Genomic DNA, 20763 nt, shown 5'->3' on the forward strand with positions numbered 1-20763 from the left:
CTCAGGCGATCACACTCTATAGCTTCGTGGCTTTGTGACATACATAATTCACTTCACTGTTACCGATAAACTTAAGCGATTGGGAGGATGCTTAAGGAAGCCAGGCGCTGCATGTTGAGAATGACGTTGTGCGTTGTTGGCGTATGCCTGCTTCTATACGGGTATCTAACGTCGCAAATGAAGAACGCTTCTCGCAGATAGTCTTGCTGGAATGTGCAGAAGTGGAATTAAACACAGTGCGTTGTGCGCCTGTTCTATGGAAGATGATCCATTCTTTCTCCACTGCTATAGCTTTGCAGAGCGGTACACAGCCTAATCAATTCAGAAATACAAAATACAATATTTTTATTGAGTTAGTCACAAACAGCAACGCTTGTGTAAAAAGTGTATCAACATACACGGGGTAACACGTAGCTCATATATCTAAATTGAAAAACTGGCCTTGCCCTAATAACCTATTCGTCAACGCAGGCACCTGTAGATTCCGCACTACAGGAGACATACTGGTACCCTTTGTCGGGCCTTGGACATTACAAAGTCAGTTTTGATATTTTTCTTTCAATGAACCTTTCTTCCATCAGAAAAAGAACTAAATGTTAAAGAGTGGGGGCAGTTAACAATAGGATTGGTGAGAATAACGGACGCAGAAGAGTCTCAAATTAGAAGCTGTCGTGTTTGCTTGTTCTTGCAGCTTGTAGATTAGTTTTCGTAAAATGTTGAGTCAGTTCACTTGACTAGTATAATCCCTTAGCTCGCAATTCTCGAAACATATCTTTCAGCGAGACGCAGTACCTCAGCATACATTGTTTCCCCGTCTTATGTGAAGCTTAGCTCCAGTATATTATCAGGTGTTATTTTCTTATGTAATTTTTTGGGTTCCTTACGTCTGACCATCGGCAGAGAAGTCTGCGTCCACTCCTAGCCTCAGCTAACCGTTCTCCTCCGAAAGGTGAACATTTGTGACATGTGGAGGCAGAGAAGGTCGTATTCCGAGGCTTCCTGTCACCTGTTCACTGTGCTCGTGGTAACATAAATCGTTCTAAGTGCTTGGAAACTGCAGGACGACTGTACCTTCTGTCAGAGTGCTCTCGGTACTTAACTCGCACTCGCATGTTCTCGGCGGTTGTTTCTATATTAATACGGTTCATTTTCAGTAGTTCGTTCCTTTGCCGCCTCATTCAAAAAAGGCAGCCGTGATTTTTCTCGCCGTGTTCAACGCGTTACGATGAGAAGTGAGTTTGCATCCAATCGTGCTTTACTGAATGATGCAACAATGCCCGATATATGTGTTAAAATGTCAAGAACACCGGAAGATATAATTTCACCTCCAATTTATCGGCTACCGTTTCAGCGTTACAATACGTTATCATCGGGCCCTCCGTACCAGATAGCGGCTAAATATCATTAGTGACAACATTGTGTATCATCTCAAATGCGAAAAAAACCGGATTGCGCCCTAGCTCTTGATCATTCTACATTTTCACTCGACGACACCTGGAACACCCTGATTTAGGTTTTCCGTGATTTCCCTAAATCAATTCAGCAAATGTCGGGATGGTTCCTGTGAAAGGGCATGGCCGACTTCCTTCTCCATCCTTCCCTAATCCGATGGGACTGATGAGCACGTTGTTTGGTCCCCTTCCCCAAACCAATCAACCATACTGTTGTCACTGAGGAAATTCAGCTGCCGTCTGCTATTGAGGACCTGATGTGGCTGTAACGCTGAAACGGGTAACCAATGAATTTGAGATGAAATTAGAGCTGGCAGCGTTCTTGACATTTTCAACTAAATCCAAGTGTGTCATTTAAGGACAATGTCAGATCGCTCGGCTCATAGTCATAGCCGAAGTTTAAATCCTTAAAGATGTTATATGTATATGTATCTTTTTATGTGTGTACTTACACGTGGACACAAGTACAATTGACTCGTTGTACGGGTGAAAGGATGTTTCAGGCACCAGCCGCCGTGGTTTGAAGACACTGGCAATACTAAGGAACAAATTTCAGACATTGCTAATAATGGATCAGAAAAGTTAAGCGCCATTTACGCCTTGCTGCGGGCTGTAGTTTTATTTTCTTGAGCATCTATAGGTGATTCCCGAGAAGTGTTTTACATGTCGTGTCGTATCAGTCGTTGCGACATATTTGTTGTCGTCTCGAGCGCGGATTTGGCGTTGCGCTGTGCTCTCGTGGCGGCGAGCTTTCCCAGACGACCTTCTGCGGTCGTCGTGGAATTGAGATGCCAGCAGCCTCTGTCGCTGCTTTCAAGGCCTCCGCCGCTGACGAGACAGTCGCGGGCTCCCGGATGCGTGCGCACACTGCCCGTGTCGCCTCCGCCGCCCACGGATAACCGCTACTGTTGCACTCGCCTCGCCACGACTGTACTTGAGGCGCTGCAACTTTGTAGTGTGATCTCTGGTTGCGTTGACACATGCACAGAAATGGATATAATAAACACATAACATCTTTAGGGATTTAAACGTTGACGATGCGGCGAGCGATATGACGCTGTGGTTAATAACACATTTGGTTTGTGTTGAAAACGTCATGAACACAATCAGCTGTAATTTCGTCTCCAATTTATTGCTTCAAAGTTACAGTAGGCCATCCTCAGATCCTCTACGATATACGGCGGGTGGATTTCCTCAGTGATAGCAGTATGTATGACGTGTGTGCAAATAACTGGACTTCGCACCCGCTCTTGTGTTGCAGGGGTCGTAGTGTGAGCAAGAGCTGGTGGGAAGTCGGGTTATTTTCACATATGACAGACACTCTGTAGTGACAGGAAATTCAGCCGCTATCTGATGTACAGAGCCTGACGATGGCGTACTGTAACACTGAAATCAGTAGCCAATAAACTAGAGATGAAATTACAGCTGTCGGTGTTCTTGACATTTTTAACACACACATCGGCTGGTCTCTCATCATTCAGTAAATCACGTACGAATGCTTCGGTTTGTATTCCGGAGAGCAGTGTAGTAATACTGGCGAAGAAAACTTACTTAGTTTTTCGTGGTTTCTCTAAATAACTGTAGCCTCACTTTTGCGGCTCTCAGTCGTTAAGTGAAGGCCGTCGTCCAGTGTGCTGTCGCGGTGAGAGGTAATGCCCGAACTTCGGTATTCTCGTCATACTCTTTACGCTGTAGATTGCGGAAAATTGAGTTCCCTACGATTTCGAAATGGTCTGTCTCTTCCGTGTAGTTCCAGCTACCATTCCGTTTTCAAAGTCTATTAATTCTTGTCGGACACCTTTTCACATGACACAACTGAGTACAAATGACAGCTACGCCAATGCGCTGCCCGTTTATACCGTGTGTACGCGGTATTACCGCCATCTCTGCATGTGAATATAGCTATCCCGTGACTTCTGCAACCTCAGTGTAACGGCGTGGAGTGTGATACGTGTACACTACCGTTAGCATCCACTGACTAATAGCAATGTGTGAAATTGCTTGCAAATATTTCAGTAAAGCATTGTAGCTAGAGAAGACAAAATAAGTTGTTGTCCAAAGCACTGGAACGCCATCGTTAAGGTTCTGTGTGCCAGCTACGTGCATAATATGTTAATAAAGCTTCATTCACTTAGATTGTCCTTCCAGAGAGCTAATTTTTCATGTCATAAAGATAATATAAAGCTTATCCAGAACGTGTACAGAAACTTGGCTGCTCGTCTAAGAATGTAAGGATATGAGGAGGCGGCACTAGTGAGAAGGGAGTGAGACAGCTGTAGCCGGTCCCCATGTTATTAATCGTGTGTGTTGTGGTCGTCAGTCCAGAGACTGGTTTGATGCAGCTCTCCACGCTACTCTATCCTGCGCAAGCTTCTTCATTTCCCAAGTAACTTTTGCAATCTACATCGCCGGCCGCTGTGGCCGAGCTGTTCTAGGCGCTTCAGTCTGGAACCGCGCTGCTCCTACGGTCGCAGGTTCGAATCCTGCCTCGGATGTGTGTGATGTCCCTAGGATACTTAGCTTTAAGTAGTGCTAAGTCTAGGGGACTGATGACCTCATATGTTAAGTCCCATAGTGCTCAGAGCCATTTGAACCATTTGCTTTCAGAAAAGACTTCCTGACACTTAAATCTATACTCGATGTTAACAAATTTCTCTACTTCAACACCGCCTTTCTTGCCATTGCCAGTCTACATTTGATATCCTCTCTACTTCGACCATCATAAGTTATTTTGCTCCCCAAACAGCAAACGTCGTCTACCACTTTAAATGTCTCATTTCCTAATCTAATTCCCTCAGCGTCACCTGAATTAATTCAACTACATTCCATTATCCTCGTTTTGCTTTCGCTGATGTTCATCTCATATCCCCCTTTCAGGACACTGTCCATTCCAGGTCCTTTGCTGCCTTTGACATAATTACAATGTCTTCGGCGAACCTCGAAGTTTCTATTTGTTCTCGATGAATTTTATTCCTACCCCAAAGTTTTCTTTTTGTTTCCTTCACTGCTTGATCAATATACAGATTGAATAGCATCGGTGAGAGGCTACAACCCTGTCTCATTCCCTTCCCAACCACTACTTCCCTTTCAGGCTCCTCGACTTTTATAACTGCCATCTGCTTTCTGCACAAATTGTAAATAGCCTTTCGTTCCCTGTATTTGATCCCTACCACTTTCAGAATTTGAAAGAGAGTATTCCAGCCAACATTGTCAAAAACCTTCTCTAAGTCTACAAGTGCTAGAAAAATTTGACAGGGCACTGAAAAACGTAAGTAAAAACAAGGCCCCAGGAGTAGACAACATTCCACTAGAGACTCTACCTTCTAAGAGAAATCATAGGGTGAGTATTGCCACAGGTGTTCCAACATTTCTACATAATTCAAACTGATCCTCCCCGGGGTCGGCTTCTACCAGTTTTTCCATTCTTCTTCTGTAAAGAATTCGTGTTAGCATTGTGCAGCCGTGACTTATTAAACTGATAGTTCGGCAATTTTCACACCTGTCAACACCTGCTTTCTTTGGGATTGGTGGGATTGGAATTATTATATTCTTCTTGAAGTCTGAGGGTATTTCGCCTGCCGCATACATCTTGCTCACCAGATGGTAGAGTTTTGTCAGGGCTGGTTCTCAAGTCTATCAATAGCTCTAGTGGAATGTCGCCTACTACTGGGGCCTTCTTTTTTACTTACGTTTTTCAGTGCTCTGTCAAATTTTTCACACAGTATCATATGTCCCCTTTCATCTTCATCTACGTCCTCTTCTATTTCCATAATATTGTCCTTAAGTTCATCGCCCTTGTAGAGACCCTCTGTATACTCCTGCCATCTTTCTGCTTTCCCTTCTTTGCTTAGACCTGGTTCTCCATCTGAGCTCTTGATATTCATGCAGGTGCTTCTGTTTTCTCCAAACGTCTCTTTAATTTTCCTGTAGGCAGTAGCTATCTTACCCCTAATGATGTATGCTTCTTCATCCTTACATTTGTCCTCTAGCCATTTTGCACTTCCTATCGATCTCATTTTTGAGACGTTTGTATTCCTGTTTGCCTAATCCATGTACTGCATATTTATATTTTCTTCGTTCATCAGTTAAGTTCAATATTTCTTTTGTCACCCAAGGATTACTACTAGCCCTCGTCTTTTTACCTACTTGATCCTCTGCTGCCTTCACTATTTCATCTCTCAAAGCTACCCATTCTTATTCTACTGTATTTCTTTCCCCCGTTCTTGTCAATCGTTCCCTAATGCTCTCTCTAAAACACTCTACAACCTCTGTTTCTTCGGTTTCTCATCTCCTTTAATTCCCATCTTTTCGCAGTTCCTTCAGTTTTAATCTACAGTTCATAACCAATTGAGTGTGGTCAGAGTCCACATCTGCCCCTGGAAATGTCTTACAATTTAAAACCTGTTTCCTAAATCTCTGTTTTACCATTATATAATTTATCTGAAACCTTCCAGTGTCTCCAGGCGTCTTCCACGTATACAACCTTCTTTCATGGTTTGTAAACCAAGTGTTAGCTATGATTTAAGTTATGCTTTATGCAAAATTGTACCAGGCGGATTCCTCTTTCATTCCTTATCCCCCAGTCCATATTCGTCTACAACTTTTCCTTCTCTTTCTTTTCGTGCTATCGAATTCCAGTCCCCCATGACTATTAAATTTTCGTCCCCCTTCACTATCTGAATTATTTTTTATCTCATCATACATTTCTTCAATCTCTTAGTCGTCTGTGGAGCTAGTTGGCATATAAACTTGTACTACTGTGGTAGGCGTAAGCTTCGTGTCTATCTTGGCTACAATAATGCGTTCAATACGCTGTTCATAGTAGCTTACCCGCGCTCCTATTTTTTAATTCATGACTAAACAACTAAACTTACTCCTGCATTACACCTATTTGTTTTTGTATTTATAACCCTGTATTCACATCACCAGAAGTCTTGTTCCGCCTGCCACCGAACTTCACTAATTCCCACCTATCCATTTCCATTTTAAATTTTCTAACCTACCTACCCGATTAAGTGATCCAACATTCCACGCTCCGATCCCTAGAACGCCAGTTTTGTTTCTCCTGATAACGATGTTCTCCTGAGTTGTCCCTGGCCAGAGATTCGAATAAGGGACTATTTTGCATCCGAAATGTTTTACCCAAGAGGACGCCATCATCATTTAACCGTACAGTAAGCTGCATGCCCTACATTACGGCTGTTGCTTTCCCTTGCTTTGAGCCGTTTTCAGTACCAGCACAGCAAGGCTGTTTTGGTTAAGGTTACAAGGCTAGATCAGTCAGTCACCCGGACTTTTGCCCCCGCAACTACTGAAAAGGCTGCCGCCGCTCTTCAGGAACCACACGTTTGTCCGGCCTCTCTAGAGATACCCCTTCGTTGTGGTTGGACCTACGCTACGGCTATCTGTATCGCTGAGGCACGCAAGCCTCCCCACCAACGGCAAGGTCCATGGTTCGTGCTGTGTGGGGGTGTATATTGAGCGTGGAGTAATGGAAACCAAGAACAAATTTGGGAAGCGGATTATAAAGTGCTGGGAGTAAGATAAAAAGATTTTACGATTTGTTGATGAGGCCGTATCACAGATGGCAAAGGACTTCGAAGATGTGTTGCGCGCAATGGATAGTGTCTTGAAAAGAGGTTGTAAGATGAAGGTAACAAAAGTTAAACAAGGGTAATGTAGTCGAATTAAAGATTGGACACTAAAGGTATTGCCGAATTTGCCTCTTGGGGGCAAAAAACTTACTGACGGTGGCAAAGGTTAAGATTGCATGAGGCACAGGCTGGTAGCAAGAAAGCATTTTTGAAAAACAGAAATATGTAAATTCGAATATAAATTTTAGTGTTTGGAAGTCTTGTCTGAATTTATTTGGTGTTTATTGTGACATGGAAGTGAAACATGAAAGATAAAGAGTTCAAGCAAGGAGACAAAAGAACCGTTTGAAATGTGGTGCCACCGAAGAATGATGAATTTTAGATGGGTAGATAGAGTAACTAATGAATAGGTACTGAACCAAACCAGGAAGGAAAGTAATTTATGTAACAACATGACTAAATTAAGGGTTTAGTTGGGGACACATGCTGAGGCATCAGAGAATGCTCAATTGTGCAATTTTGCGAGTGGGGGGGGGGGGGGGGAGAGGTGATGGGATAAACATTGTAGAGTGAGACCATGCTTGATAACAGTTAGCAAGTTCTTGTGGAATATAGTTATGCAAAGACTAAAAGGGTTCCACTGGATAGAATAGCATGGAAAGCTACATCAAACGTCCTAATATTTAAGACAGCAACAACGTTTCTCAGCATTCGCAGTATTAAAAGTGTTAGCAAGCTATTTCCTCGCGTATTGCAGAGCAAATTCAGCACGAATCGCACTTTATTACGCGGAAGCGTGTTCGAAACAGTTTTACGAATGATATAAATGGTTCAAATGGCTCTGAGCACTTAACTTCTGAGGTCGTCAGTCCCATAGAACTTCGAACTAATTAAACCTAACCAACCTAAGGACATCACACACATCCATGCCCGAGGCTGGATTCGAACCTGCGACTGTAACGGTCGCGCGGTTCCAGACTGTAACGCTATTACTCAGAAATTCTAAGGGAACGAGTGTTGGCTTTTATTTATATTGTTCACTGTGTGTCACGATTTCTAGACAAGAATAAGAGTTGCGTGCGGCAGGGACGTGGATCATAGACCGGGCACCGGTTCAAGGCGATCAATTCGAAGACGTTTACACGAGGCGTATTTTAATTGGACGGAAGGTGCCATTTAAGAAAGCAGCTGTTAAAAATTTTGTAGTCATTTTGAATGAAATGCACGAGCCTTCGATAGCTCTCCTCCATCGAAATGACGCTGCCTTAAAAAGAAAAAAAGAAAAAAAAAGTGATTTTATTTAAGAATACTAAACTCGGAAGACTCAGTGGGCATAAAGTCGCAGCTATTGTAAGGAGAGCATTTACCGAACAGTAGTTATTGAGATCTTCAATCCGAAGACTGGTTTCATGCCTCTCCATGCTAGTCTATCCCGTGCAAGCCTCTTCATCTCTGCCATACTATCACAAGGTACAGCCATTTGAACCTCCTTACTGTAGTCAAGCCGTGGATTTCCTCCACTATTTTTACTCAGCACATGCCTCAGAATGTATCAAACTATCTCTTCTTTTAGTCAAGTTATGCCACAAGTTTATTTTCTCCCCATTTGGATTTAACTTCATCCTATTGTCATATGATGATGGTGCTCTGGCAAGATTAGATTCACCGAGGCGAAAGGAATAAAATAGCTATTTCCTGGTGATGTCTTCCTGATAGCGTTATTTGTCATAGGCACAGGTGAATATAAAATTAGGACAACTATGAGTGAAAGCCTGTTCTTATCGTGGTAATAAGCCGGTTCTTATCGTAGGTAATACATTACCATAAAAAAGAAAGAAAACCCAATTGACAAAGTAGGAAGGGCGTTCAATAAGTATGCAACACTTTTTTTTCTCGGCCAATGTCGGTTGAAAAAAAAAAGAATAATTTGTTGTGGGACATCGTGGGATATTCCCGCTTCAGTCTGTCGTTTCATGAAGTTGCGACAGGTGGCGGCGCTACACGTAGCCTTCAAAATGGTGATCTAACGAGTTGAGTTCCAAGCAGAGAACAGTCAGTGAGTTTCATTTGGCGGAAAACCAAAGCGCTTGCAGAATGTCTATAGAGACCCTGACAGAGAACAAAAGCACGGTGGGTCCTTGAGCGAGTGGTCTGTCATCACCGCATCAGTCGCGCAAACCCGTGCTATCTTGAGCATGCCGGCCAGCTGCACACAACAGTGACTCCTGCAATGTTGGAATGTGCAGACACACACATTCGAGGTGATCGACGGTTCGCAATCAGACAGGTCGCTGCACATCTGCGACGTCTCTGTTGATAGTGCTGACACACTCGTCCACCAGTTGTGGTACTCTACCCCACAACCCGGTTCTTTCACCTGCCGACTTCCACCCGTTTGGCCCAGTGACTGATGCACTCCGCGGAAAGCAGTACGTGAGTGATTTGGTGGTGGGAGGCTTATTGATGCGGCAAGGTGCTGGTTCCAACGTCGACCGGTAAGTCCATGCAGGCATACAGGCTCTCCGAATATGGTGGCGTAAAAGCATAGCATTGAACGGATATTATGATGAAAAATAGGTTTTGTAGCCAAAAGAGTGTGGAATACTATGGGGTATTAGAATCATGAATAAAACCAACCTGCTTTCAGAAAAAAAAAAGTTCCATTACTTATTGAACGCCACTCATAAATTACCTTTATTTCGAATTTCGAATGCTTTGTGAGTACGAGAGGCAATGTGTTACACCTTCCAAAGTATGTGGAAATTACCGGAAAATGAAATGTGATTTTTTAATAGTAATAGTATCAATAATATATGATGCATGTCTCTCCTCGTATTTCGTGACTGTATAAAGGCATCAGTGAGAACTGCATCATGACAGCTGTTTTTGCTGCACGTTCGCCGTAGATAAAAACAAGTATACTTCTGCTGTAATTTCAGTAGCAATTAGAACTGTGTATCTCCGTATCACACCACGGTAGCCTACTTCCTTAAGTAAATAGATCCGATTGGAAACCGTGACGAACGAGGAAGCTACCAAAATATGAAAGAACACTTTAAATACTGCGGTAGTAAGAGCTATGGAGCACTTCACTGATACAGAACGGAGTTCCTGTTAACTGTACCTTATTATTTCATAAGTTGTTGTTACCACCTGATGTTCGAGGAAAATATTGTATAGACTTAATTTGGTTGCACAATGCTAAAGCAGACACTCCATTGTATTCTTTTTGTGGCGTCGGAAGGGGCATTCGTACACTCTTGTTGTGCTTTCCCTAACTTTAAACGGAGAAATTTGAAACGAGTTATTTTTGGTGTGGCGCACGACTGTGAACAATGGTTGCGTAATGATTTAAACGTCACCACGTACATCCTATCTAAATTAAATTCACTTCATCATATGAAGAAAAGTAAATTTACAACAGAGGTGTAGTGCAGTTATCGACGATATATATACACCAGTAGGGAACGATTCCGGTAATTTTGAGGTTGGTAAGTCCATCGTGGAAACAGCGCTCAAGGGAGAAGAAGGGAAAGCGCCCACCATCTCCCAAACGTCCGCTAAGAAATATACATTTCAACACGTTGAGCAATGTTACAAAAGTATATTGGTAACTGGCGAACTCTGGCTTCGCCAGGAAAACATAGAAATTCTCTTACGGTTTCAGTGAAACTAGTAATCGCAGACTCAGGACTTCGTATCGTAGCATTGCAAAATATTGTGTGGTGATAAATATTTAAAGAACGTATTTGGGATTATCCTAGATATTAACAAGTTGTGGAATCTATCGTGGTACCAGGAAACTTCTCGCGAAGCAATTCTAAGTTTAAGATTTTCCTTCATATTTGCTCAAATTCCTCGTCATATACTTGTAGGAGACCATGAATTTGTCAGATACATTTGGTACACAAACTGCAAAGAATTCTCCAACTGATCTGATTTCCGGAGATAATTGAGCGAGGTGACGCAGTAGTTGTGATTGCTTCTACGTTATTCCTGGTGCTTATCGGATAGGTAGGTTATTGGGAACCGGAGTCCTTTCTTTAGATCTCGTTTTGTTCCGGTCTCTTCACAATCAGGTGTCGAACATGCTGACGGCTAGACCAGATGACTACATTCGTGTTCTACGTTTCTGACAAGGGAGCGTATCACCTTAGCTGTTTTGGCGCCCAAAAACAAAATAAACAGGTAACTACATTTACATTCGCAAAAACGGGATTCATATACTCGTAAAGTCATACGGATTCGTGTTTCTTTCTCCTAAATCGCTATAGGCGAATATCGCTGTTGTTTTTTTTGGAGAGGGCATGGACTCGACCCCGTCTCATGGTTGTCCAGCCGATCTTGTTCTCCGTTTGTGGTGGCCTTTTTCTCAGATTGTCGTTAAAAAGTTATTCTAGAAAAGGGAAAAATATGAGAAGCTTTGAAAGTTCAGAGGGTTTTAAGCAATCATTTGACTGTTAGGGAACTTAGATGAAACACTGTGCAATCATTTGTGTACCACGCAGGAAGTAGCTTTATTGGTAACCATTGAGTATAAGAGGAAAGAAAAGAATGTAAAAACTGCTACGGAATTTGATAACACTGTGCAAAATTCGGAATACTATTCAACAATTAAAATAATTTCTAAGGTATGATCACGTATCGTGAAGATAGCTAGATCTTTTTGCTTGTTCTAAAGGTCTGTTCTGCATACATTATCCAATTCCATTTTGAAAATGTCCGTCCTAGAAGTCCGGATTTCCAAACGCCGTCTAGCAATTATTTCTGTAAATGGTCTGGTGTGCTACCTAAATTGGTTACCTCTCCATCCTTCCCCAGACCTTATCCAACATAAATAGCGCTCCTTTGAAAATAGGAAAGCTACGGTGCCTTAGTTTATTGGAACATCATTCGATTCAGATGGAAGCAGTTAATAGATGTTGGTAGCGGTTTTTATGTTGCACACGGATTTAGATATTTCTTTCTGTACTTCCTAAAACCTGAAACAGGAATTGCTAAGACAGACTTAAGAAAAAAATGCGAAATTGTGGAAATGCAAATATTTGCTGAAGCTTCACAACCCACGTCCTTCAGAACGTATTCTAGAAAATTCCGTGTGCTGTGTCCTGTCTGACTCAAGTCTCAGCCTGGTGATAGCCTAAATTTTGTTTTAGGGATCTTACAAAAAAAGAACAATGTGAAAAAAAGCGTCCGTGTAGCTGGTGACGCGTTTAATCCCAAGAGCGGCCGGGTCGTAAAAGGAGTGCCGCATCGTAAAAGAGCGGCCGTTCGCTCGGCTCGACTCGCCTCTGAATAGCGGCCGTGTTTGTTCTGCTGTTAGTGATGCAGTCGTAGCGTAGCGCTACCGCCAATTAGCGCTCGACTGCCTCGCCGAGAACAAATAACGTATTTCGCCTGCATTTACTGGCCACTTGAAGCCTGTTAGCGCGTCATGCTGCAAACTCCAGCTCCTGTACCGATGTCAGTATTGGCTGCTGATAGTTTCTGTCGATGGACGCTCGATCGTGTACACGTACTACACTCTTGTCACACGAGTATTTTAACTGTCTCAGTAGCAATAGCTACTATATGCTGTATATGGAATTAGTGGATAGTTTCACTTAACTTCAATTCGTATTACGAAGATTATAGATATTGACTTATATTAAAAACAGATTTGAGTGTAGGGCATCATTCGTTTTTGATACGCACGTCGTCTAAAACCAAATCGAAAGGGCACTGTATTCACTAGTTTTAAATGCATCTCCAACACGGAAAATTACGAATTTGCTGATATAATACAAGCACATAAAATCGGCAGTGAAATATGCCTGACATATTCATTGGAATTTGTAATACAATTGGCTGCTACGGTCGCAGGTTCGAATCCTGCCGCGGCATGGATGTGTGTGATGTCCTTAGGTTAGTTAGGTTTAAGTAGTTCTAAGTCCTGCGGACTGATGACCTCAGATGGTATGTCCCATAGTGCTTTGAGCCATTCGAGCCATTTATTATTATTTTTTTGTAATACAATGATATTCCGCTATATTTTATGATGTCTTGTTTGTATCTGAAAAGCGTCAGTTGACAAATTTTTAACGGATTCAATACTACACGTTAAAATTTATGTAGTTTTTGTGAAACTGTTGTCTGTCTGGCGATACTTAGCGGCTAACCGTCTTTGTTCGTGTGACTCACTTTCGCGCAGATTGTGTACAGTTAGGCGGTTGCCAGTGGCCAGGCGTCCTTGGCTTCGAAGGCCGGCGCTGGGACGAGTCGGGGCCACCGCAGTTCCCTGGCAAATTCGGTTTTTTTTTCCGGGCGCAAATTTAATTTTGTCTTCAAATGTAAGTAACCGGCCAGAGAATGTAAAAGCCCCCTATCGTCTTTTGACTATGGATGGAGAATAAAAATATGTTTGTGTCTGTATTGTGCAGTACCTGTCGAAGCCACTATTACTTGCTGATCACGTTATCCTTTTTTGGAGTTTGCAACTATCCCTAAATCACCTACTGTATACTCTTCCACAATATCCATTTTGAAAAGACCGCAGCAGACATCTGTGTGAAAAGGTTTTGCTGATCACTAGCATCACAAATAACCCCGGGGTACTGCACTGCTTCCGCTACAGAATTTGGCCTGTATGAGTAGGAAAAGCGTTTCTAGCCAACTTCACTGAGTAACTTCCAGACCTGTATAGGATAAGTCAGTTCCAGCCAGTCCGTTCTAGCATCATTAATCACATCCCACTGAACACTTATTTTAAGATGACATCCAGACTGCTCGATTGAAGAAATCGTATCCAGTTCGCTGGGCCGGCCATCGTGACATAACATTACTATGTAGGATTCATAATTACAATTTCACATAGCAGTGACTATATATAAAGATCTTTTGTCAATCTAGATTAGCATATTTCACTGTTAAAAACTTTTCCAGCGAGTCACAAGAGCGCTAAATCAATTGTAATGTTAAAAATTTGTGTTGTGTTTTTTGTAAACTTAGTTTTCTGTAGTGATTTCTTTGGTGAAGCCGTTTGTCCACCAGAAATGATTCACTTTCTTAAAAATATGGTGACTGCTGGCGCGAGATCACAGTGTGATGGCCCTTTACTGTTCTTGCCACAAGAGGTTCCCAATGTCCTGGCACACATAAATAGATTTCTTTTGACTTGCATAATTAATTTAATGTATTTTCAACGAAACAAGATGGTTTGTTTCCAGATCACTGATGCGTCGTGTGTTCGTTCACTTAGTTCAAAAATGGTTCAAATGACTCTGAGCACTATGGGACTTAACATCTTAGGTCATCAGCCCCCTAGAACTTAGAACTACTTAAACCTAGCTAACCTAAGGACATCACACACATCCATGCCCGAGGCAGGATTCGAACGTGCGACCGTAGCAGTCGCGAGCGTTCACTTAGTGCCTCTTGTCAAGTCCTTTTGAAGATAAGTCTAAACTACATTAAAGTATACTGTTGCCTTCAATGCGATTTGGTAATAGTGAAACCTCCCTAGTGTTAGTATTTCCTTAGTACGACATATATTTGAACAAGGCATGAGAAGTGACAAAACCCTGGGAAAAGAAATTGGAAATTTATGGTTAAGGTCTTATGGGACCAAACTGATGGGGTCATCGATACCTAAGCTTACACACTATTTAATCTAACTTAAACTAACGTACGCTAAGGACGACACACACCCACGCCCGAGGGAGGAGTCCTAGGAGGGGACCTGCACGGACCGTGACAATACGCCCTATACCCAGCGGCTACTCTTCGCGGTTCTTGGAAAAAGACTTGCTATCTAGAATTTCTGTTTAAAAAAAAGTGTGGTACCTCTTGGCGAAAAGAGAGAATATTTATGGGGCACTGAATGATTAATTAATAAAATAACGTTAGAACATTCAGTAACACAGCCATTACGGAACTATCGTTTGTTCGACGTAAAGCAGTAACGGGAGGAATTCTGCGTGCCGCAAGGGAAATCTTACTGTTTGTTGGAAGCTCCTCGCTTTGCTATAGTTTGCGTACTGATGAGAAAAAAATCTAGCGATGTCATGGAAAACTCTTTGGCCATTTAAATCAGCCCAGTAACGATATCATAATTACTCATGGATCAGTGAAAATCTTGTCCGCCCCCGGTAGCTGAGTGGATGCCGGCACGGTAGCTCAGCGTGTTCGGTCAGAGGGATGCTCGCCCTTTTCTGTAATAAAAAGCTGAGTAAAGGAATCAATTTGAACGGATGTCTTGTGACGTCCGCCCACACGAAAAAGCAACGAAAAAAATGAAAAAAGAAAGAAAATAGAAAAAAGTGGTCAGCGCGATGGACTGTCAATCGTAAGGGCCCGGGTTCGATTCCCGGCTGGGTCGGAGATTTTCTCCGCTCAGGGACTGGGTGTTGTGTAGTCCTAATCATCATCATCATCATTTCATCCACATCGACGCGCAAGCCGCCGAAGTGGCGTCAAATCGAAAAGACTTGCACCAGGCGAACGGTCTACCCGACGGGAGGCCCTAGTCACACGACATTTATTTTAGTGAAAATCTTCAGACGTCAACTTAATGTCATCCACCGTTCGGATCCAAGGCTTGTTGCAGGTCTTTCAATTGGGCACCACATTGGCGAGTTGCGTGTCGCTAACCCACTGGGAAAGGGGAATCGTATAGTTTAACGTGGAATGTCCGAACCAGGTGTCACTCCTGGCGAATCTTCATGTCTTCGAAAGGTGGAGGCTACATTAAAAACTGATTGAAATATTCCATAGTCCGACCGGGATTCAATCCCGCGATGTCGAAGTTTCAAGGGACTCGCTTCACAGTTACCCCACCTTGCCGGACGCGTGGAGGATGAATGACGTGCTTAGATTGTGGGGCTGTTGTTGCGACAAGGTCCGACGCGAAGACGTTGCAAGTAATACGTAGGCGAAGTGAGTAAGTTGAGAGAGGAGCGACGCAGGCTGGCCGCGGCCGGCCCGCGCCGCACGTCCTTGCGGCGGCTTGTTGCGCGCGCGCCCGCCCGCGGCTGGTCCACTGCCCCAGCGGCGGCGGCGGGCAGCGCCAGTCCGCCGCGCGCACGCGACGTGCGACGTGCTAGCGCCGCGCCGCGCCGAGCCCGGCCACGTGACAGCCGCGCCGCGCCGCGAGTGACAGTAGTGCCGCGCTGTGTTATGGTCCGCCACGCCGAGCATGACAACGAGTCGGCAGAGCCCAAGCGCGGGAGCAAGTGGTGCCACTGTTGGTTCCCCACTGCGGCCGAGTACGGCACCGACAAGGAAGCCATGGATGTGTGGGAGATAGTCAGCCACCTGGTCAAGAGCTACCAGCAGGTAAGCGCCGACTTTCACGCGCCGCGTCTTCCCCTCGACTTTCGCCCTTTCGCTGGACGCGCCGCCCGCCAGTCACGCCGTCTCAGCCTTTCACGAAGCCGCTGTCATTCCCTTCCTCGTCTTGCGTAATTGTCGGGGATGCCCCCGGGCCTAGAGAGCGAACGGACGAGAAGTGTTTCTCGCGCAACTGGGACAGATACTATGGAAGAACTCTTGCCCATTATTGTACACTCCTCCGTTGTATTCAGCGGTAAAGTACGAATGATGCCAGCGAAAATCTTTGGCCGGGCACTCGAGGGAAACGCTGCGAACAGTCCAAAACCATATATTATCAGATAACGCTGTTCTCAGGTTGTACACCGCTTCGCAGAATATTTTAGGTGATGTACGAACGTCTTTGGTCTGCGATTCTTGCTAATGCGTCACACTTATGGACACTGGAGGTCTTGGGTGTTCTGCTGTCAAGACGATACTCTGCCATTTCTCAGGTGCACTCAAATGTGTCCCCTTAAATGTTTTAGTAAGTAATACGCATCAATGTTAACAAATACAACAAAAATCTACGCGAGTGTAATAATGTAGGACTGAAATAATAATGTGAGAACTACAAATTGTAATGGTTTCGTCGCTGTCTTGGGTAACTGAGAGAGATAAACATTATTTACATCACACCAGTTTCCGGAAAATACTTTCGGCGCCCAGTACACATCGACTTCATTAAGAATAGAGAATGCGGTTTATATCTCATAACAATTACGAGCATTAAATTACCACTTTTCGTGCTTGTTTGATTGGAGAACCTGCAACAAATTACATGGCCCATACAGCAGATGAAAGATTGTTCCAGAAGCAGCGTCCGAGCTACTAACCTGCCAGCATGCTACAAGTGGCGTAGGCACAGCTATAGCAACGCCAGCGAAAGAAGCTCGAGTGACACTGCCAAATGTTGCGTCGATGTATGCAAACATACTACATGTTTATGTCAGATTTTCATGTGTGCCCTTCCGGGGCTTTAGAAGGGTATATTTCGCGGAAAAGCTAACTGATCACTTGTAGCATATACGTAAACGCGCTTTTTGTGTGCAGTGAGGTTTTTAAGTGATTACACGGAAGAGGTAAGTAATGGACTCAGACTCACTGTATAACGCACTACGTGGGCGTTGTTAAAGCTTTGTTGTGTTGTACGCAGTGAGGTTTCGATGAGTGTTCCTCCCTATGTCTGTGGTTACAACTGAAGTGCTTAGCAGTGTTTTATAGCACGCATTTCTGTCCAAGTTGTGTTCTTTTACATCTTTATATTCGTTGGAAGAATATTAATTATTTGAGAGTGTTAGAGGACAGAGGAGGCCAGCATATTTAAGAGAAAACGGTTTCCACTCTTCTATACTAATTGAACACATTACATCTGGGACAATGTACGTTACGTATTTAAGGTTGCTACAGAGGCATGTGTAACGGAGGCGTCTTGCGTACGGTGTCGTGGGCTTGTGCAACGACAGTAGCGCAGCCGAGCGGCCCAGAAGCAGCAGGAGTGTGTGGGCAGGGGGAGGGGGGAGCGAGTGTGAGCGTGCGTGCCAGGCGCCGGGCGCGAGGGTGGCCGCGGTGCGTCACCTTTGTTTACGCACCGAGCGGCGCCGGCGGCCGATGTCAACTTGCGACAACGCCGCAAGTCGCCTTTCCTCCCTCCTGCGACCGCCCTGCTTGCGCGCAATGCACTGTCGGGGACCGTCGGCGGGACAGCCTTGTAAAGCGAAGTTCGCGAGCAAACATGTCCAGCGTTATGATACGCGCCAGCCACCGTGTAACAGCGCACACTTTGGAAGAGAACCACGACATACGAACTGGCGAGATAACCTGCGTATTGCCTGTGGGCATGGAGGCCTCCGTGTTCGCAAATGACGTGAAAACTTGTTATCCTAAAACACTTTCGTTTCCGTTCGCCATTATTACAAACTGGCGTTTCTGCCTCTGCACTATACGGCCCTACACACACGGGTTCCAAGCTGATGTCCCCGTAGTGCACTCTGAAGAATAACAAGAATCTGGGTGACTGCGTGTGACACCTGCTAGTTGTAGAATCAAATGATAGTAATGAAATACATGTATATATCTTTTGCCCATTGTATGTATGAGATCGATGCATAGAATTTGGCCGTTGAGCAGTTTCTGGCTTAATGAGCTGGCTGTATGGTCGAGTAGTCACATACCATCAAAAAACATAGCTGACGAACGGTGTCACTTGAAGCCTGTTCGTTCCTTACGTGTTGTACAACACTGCTGCAATTTTCCATCACTCATGTCTATGTCGTATGGTCAAGTGAAAATCCGATCACTTCCGTATTGTTAAGACTATAAGAAGCAGTTCCTTTTTGTCCGATAAAATGTGACTGTCGTCACCTATGCTTAAAGTTGACTGGATATTTTGTTAGCGTCTACTCAACATCGTACACTCGTTAGGATTTACTTTTAAACTGTAGATCAATCAATTTGGTCATCTAGAGTGCCCAACCGAGCGAGGTGGCACAGTGGTTAGCACACTGGACTCGCATTCGGGAGGACGACGGTTCAATCCCGTCTCCGGCCATCCTGATTTTAGGTTTTCCGTGATTTCCCTAAATCGCTTCAGGCAAATGCCGGGATGGTTCCTTTGAAAGGGCACGGCCGATTTCCTTCCCCATCCTTCCCTCACCCGAGCTTGCGCTCCGTCTCTAATGACCTCGTTGTCGACGGGGTTAAACACCAATATCCTCCCTCCTCCTAGAATGCCACTGCATCGTGTTTTGGGAGCCTTAACGAGAAACCGAAGCTGTAGACGCCGAAGGAAGTCAGTCGCGCCGCTGCCATCGTAGTAGATCGCTGTAGCCCATACGAAAGTAAGAGATTCACAGAGAAGTTAAATGATGATTATTGTTGGGAGAAAGACGCTTACATTTGCAGTCCTATAGGATCAGGATTTGGCGTAGACTGTGCTACAGATCTATTGGCCACATTGTATCAAATCGCGTGGGATTTTCAGAGTTAAAATAAAGAGATATTAAAACGTGTGGAGACATACTAAGGCTTTCCATCGTTTCACAGGACAGGGAGTGGTTAATATTGGAGGATAGTATCCCCCCGCCATATATGGCATAATGACTGGCAAGAGTAGTTTGTTCATTTTTTCTTTAAAGTAAGACAGGTTCCTTGTTGCTGATTTTAGCAGTTCCCGCGTGCTTCATGATAAAATCAGCAGGCCTACATACGAAGACGATGAGGGTTCGAGATAGTGACACACGTCTGTTCTCATATTGCCACGGATAGAAGCCGCTTTGTAGCAGGATATCTTTAACGATATGCTGTTATCTTTCACTCGTGTCGTACCAAGGAATCCTTAGATAAGAGTTCTGAATTCTTCCTTCCTTGGTGTACTACCGTCTGGGAATTACCATTCGTCTGTCTCTGACAGTAACGCAGTGTGATGTTCATAGAAAGCCCACGGAGTCGGAGGAGGTCATTACACTAAAAGTTAGGAGAGGTACTTGTCTCCCCACTTTGTAAAGCCGATACTGTTTCACATCTTCGCCGGTATTGCAGAACTATTCTCGTGTGCCTAAATATTCAGTTGTGTTTTCCAGATCCAAAGCATTTACTCCACGTAGCTCATCCTGTGTCACAGACCACGCCCACCCCACCGCAAGAAACGACGACGTATTGCTGATGCAACATTGCAAATGTCGTGTATCGAGTACCGCATAAAGTGCCACTAGAACTTCCTCCTGTACTCGTCAGTTGTTACTCGTGTATGTGGTAGATGGTAGGCGATAAGTACGCAGCGGGCACCGCGCGCGAAGCCGGAGCCGGCCACCTTTTCGTCGCCCCCAATTGATCTGCTGGCGCGCACGATGCCAGCGCGCCTCGCCTCCCCGCCGTCCACATTACTCTCGGCTCTGCCTTGCGGCACGCTGAGCGAAGAAAATTCCCTCGCCGGCGTGGGCGTTATCTGCTAGCAGTTGCCGCTACTAACTGCCGCGCCGCTTCCGTCCCCGCGTGGGCGGCCGCCGCTGATTACAGGACGACGGAGAGTAAACCTGCCTCGACGTCCAGTACCTTTACCGGGAGAAAAGCTGTTGATTTTGTCGACATTCCGACACTAACCGCAAACATTTGATTTTTGAAGTTGTCCGTTATTTTTTGATACTCCGCGGCGAAATGTTGAGAGACATAAGTCTGTAACATCAGCTTCTGCTTTTAATTCAACGTAGTCTGATCAATATATTTGCCTGCATGTTGCTTTCTATAGCTTCTGCTGCTTAAGCTAACCTGATAAATATACACCGAAGCGCCAAAGAAACTGGTACAGGCATGCGTATTCAAATAGATAGTTAATCAGCATAATACGGCGCTGCGGTCGGCAGCCCCTATATAAG

At 44.4% G+C, this 20763-nt stretch overlaps 1 protein-coding gene across 3 annotated transcripts in view; it reads left to right on the top strand.

Annotated features, from left to right (window-relative positions):
• The window catches only part of LOC126281722 (histone-lysine N-methyltransferase ash1), a 322515-nt gene that overhangs the window by 74284 nt on the left and 227468 nt on the right, over positions 1-20763 (top strand). The window contains exon 1 of one of the 3 annotated variants that reach the window (XM_049980900.1): positions 16037-16357. The exons of the other annotated variants lie outside the window; for them this stretch is intronic. Within the exon in view, the coding sequence (XP_049836857.1) occupies positions 16199-16357 (159 nt within the window). The 5' untranslated portion in view covers positions 16037-16198. Of the gene's footprint in view, positions 1-16036; positions 16358-20763 lie in introns of those variants that run through there. 3 annotated transcript variants of the gene reach the window in all.

Source organism: Schistocerca gregaria, chromosome 7 (assembly GCF_023897955.1).
Source record: "Schistocerca gregaria isolate iqSchGreg1 chromosome 7, iqSchGreg1.2, whole genome shotgun sequence".
Lineage (NCBI taxonomy): Eukaryota > Metazoa > Arthropoda > Insecta > Orthoptera > Acrididae > Schistocerca > Schistocerca gregaria.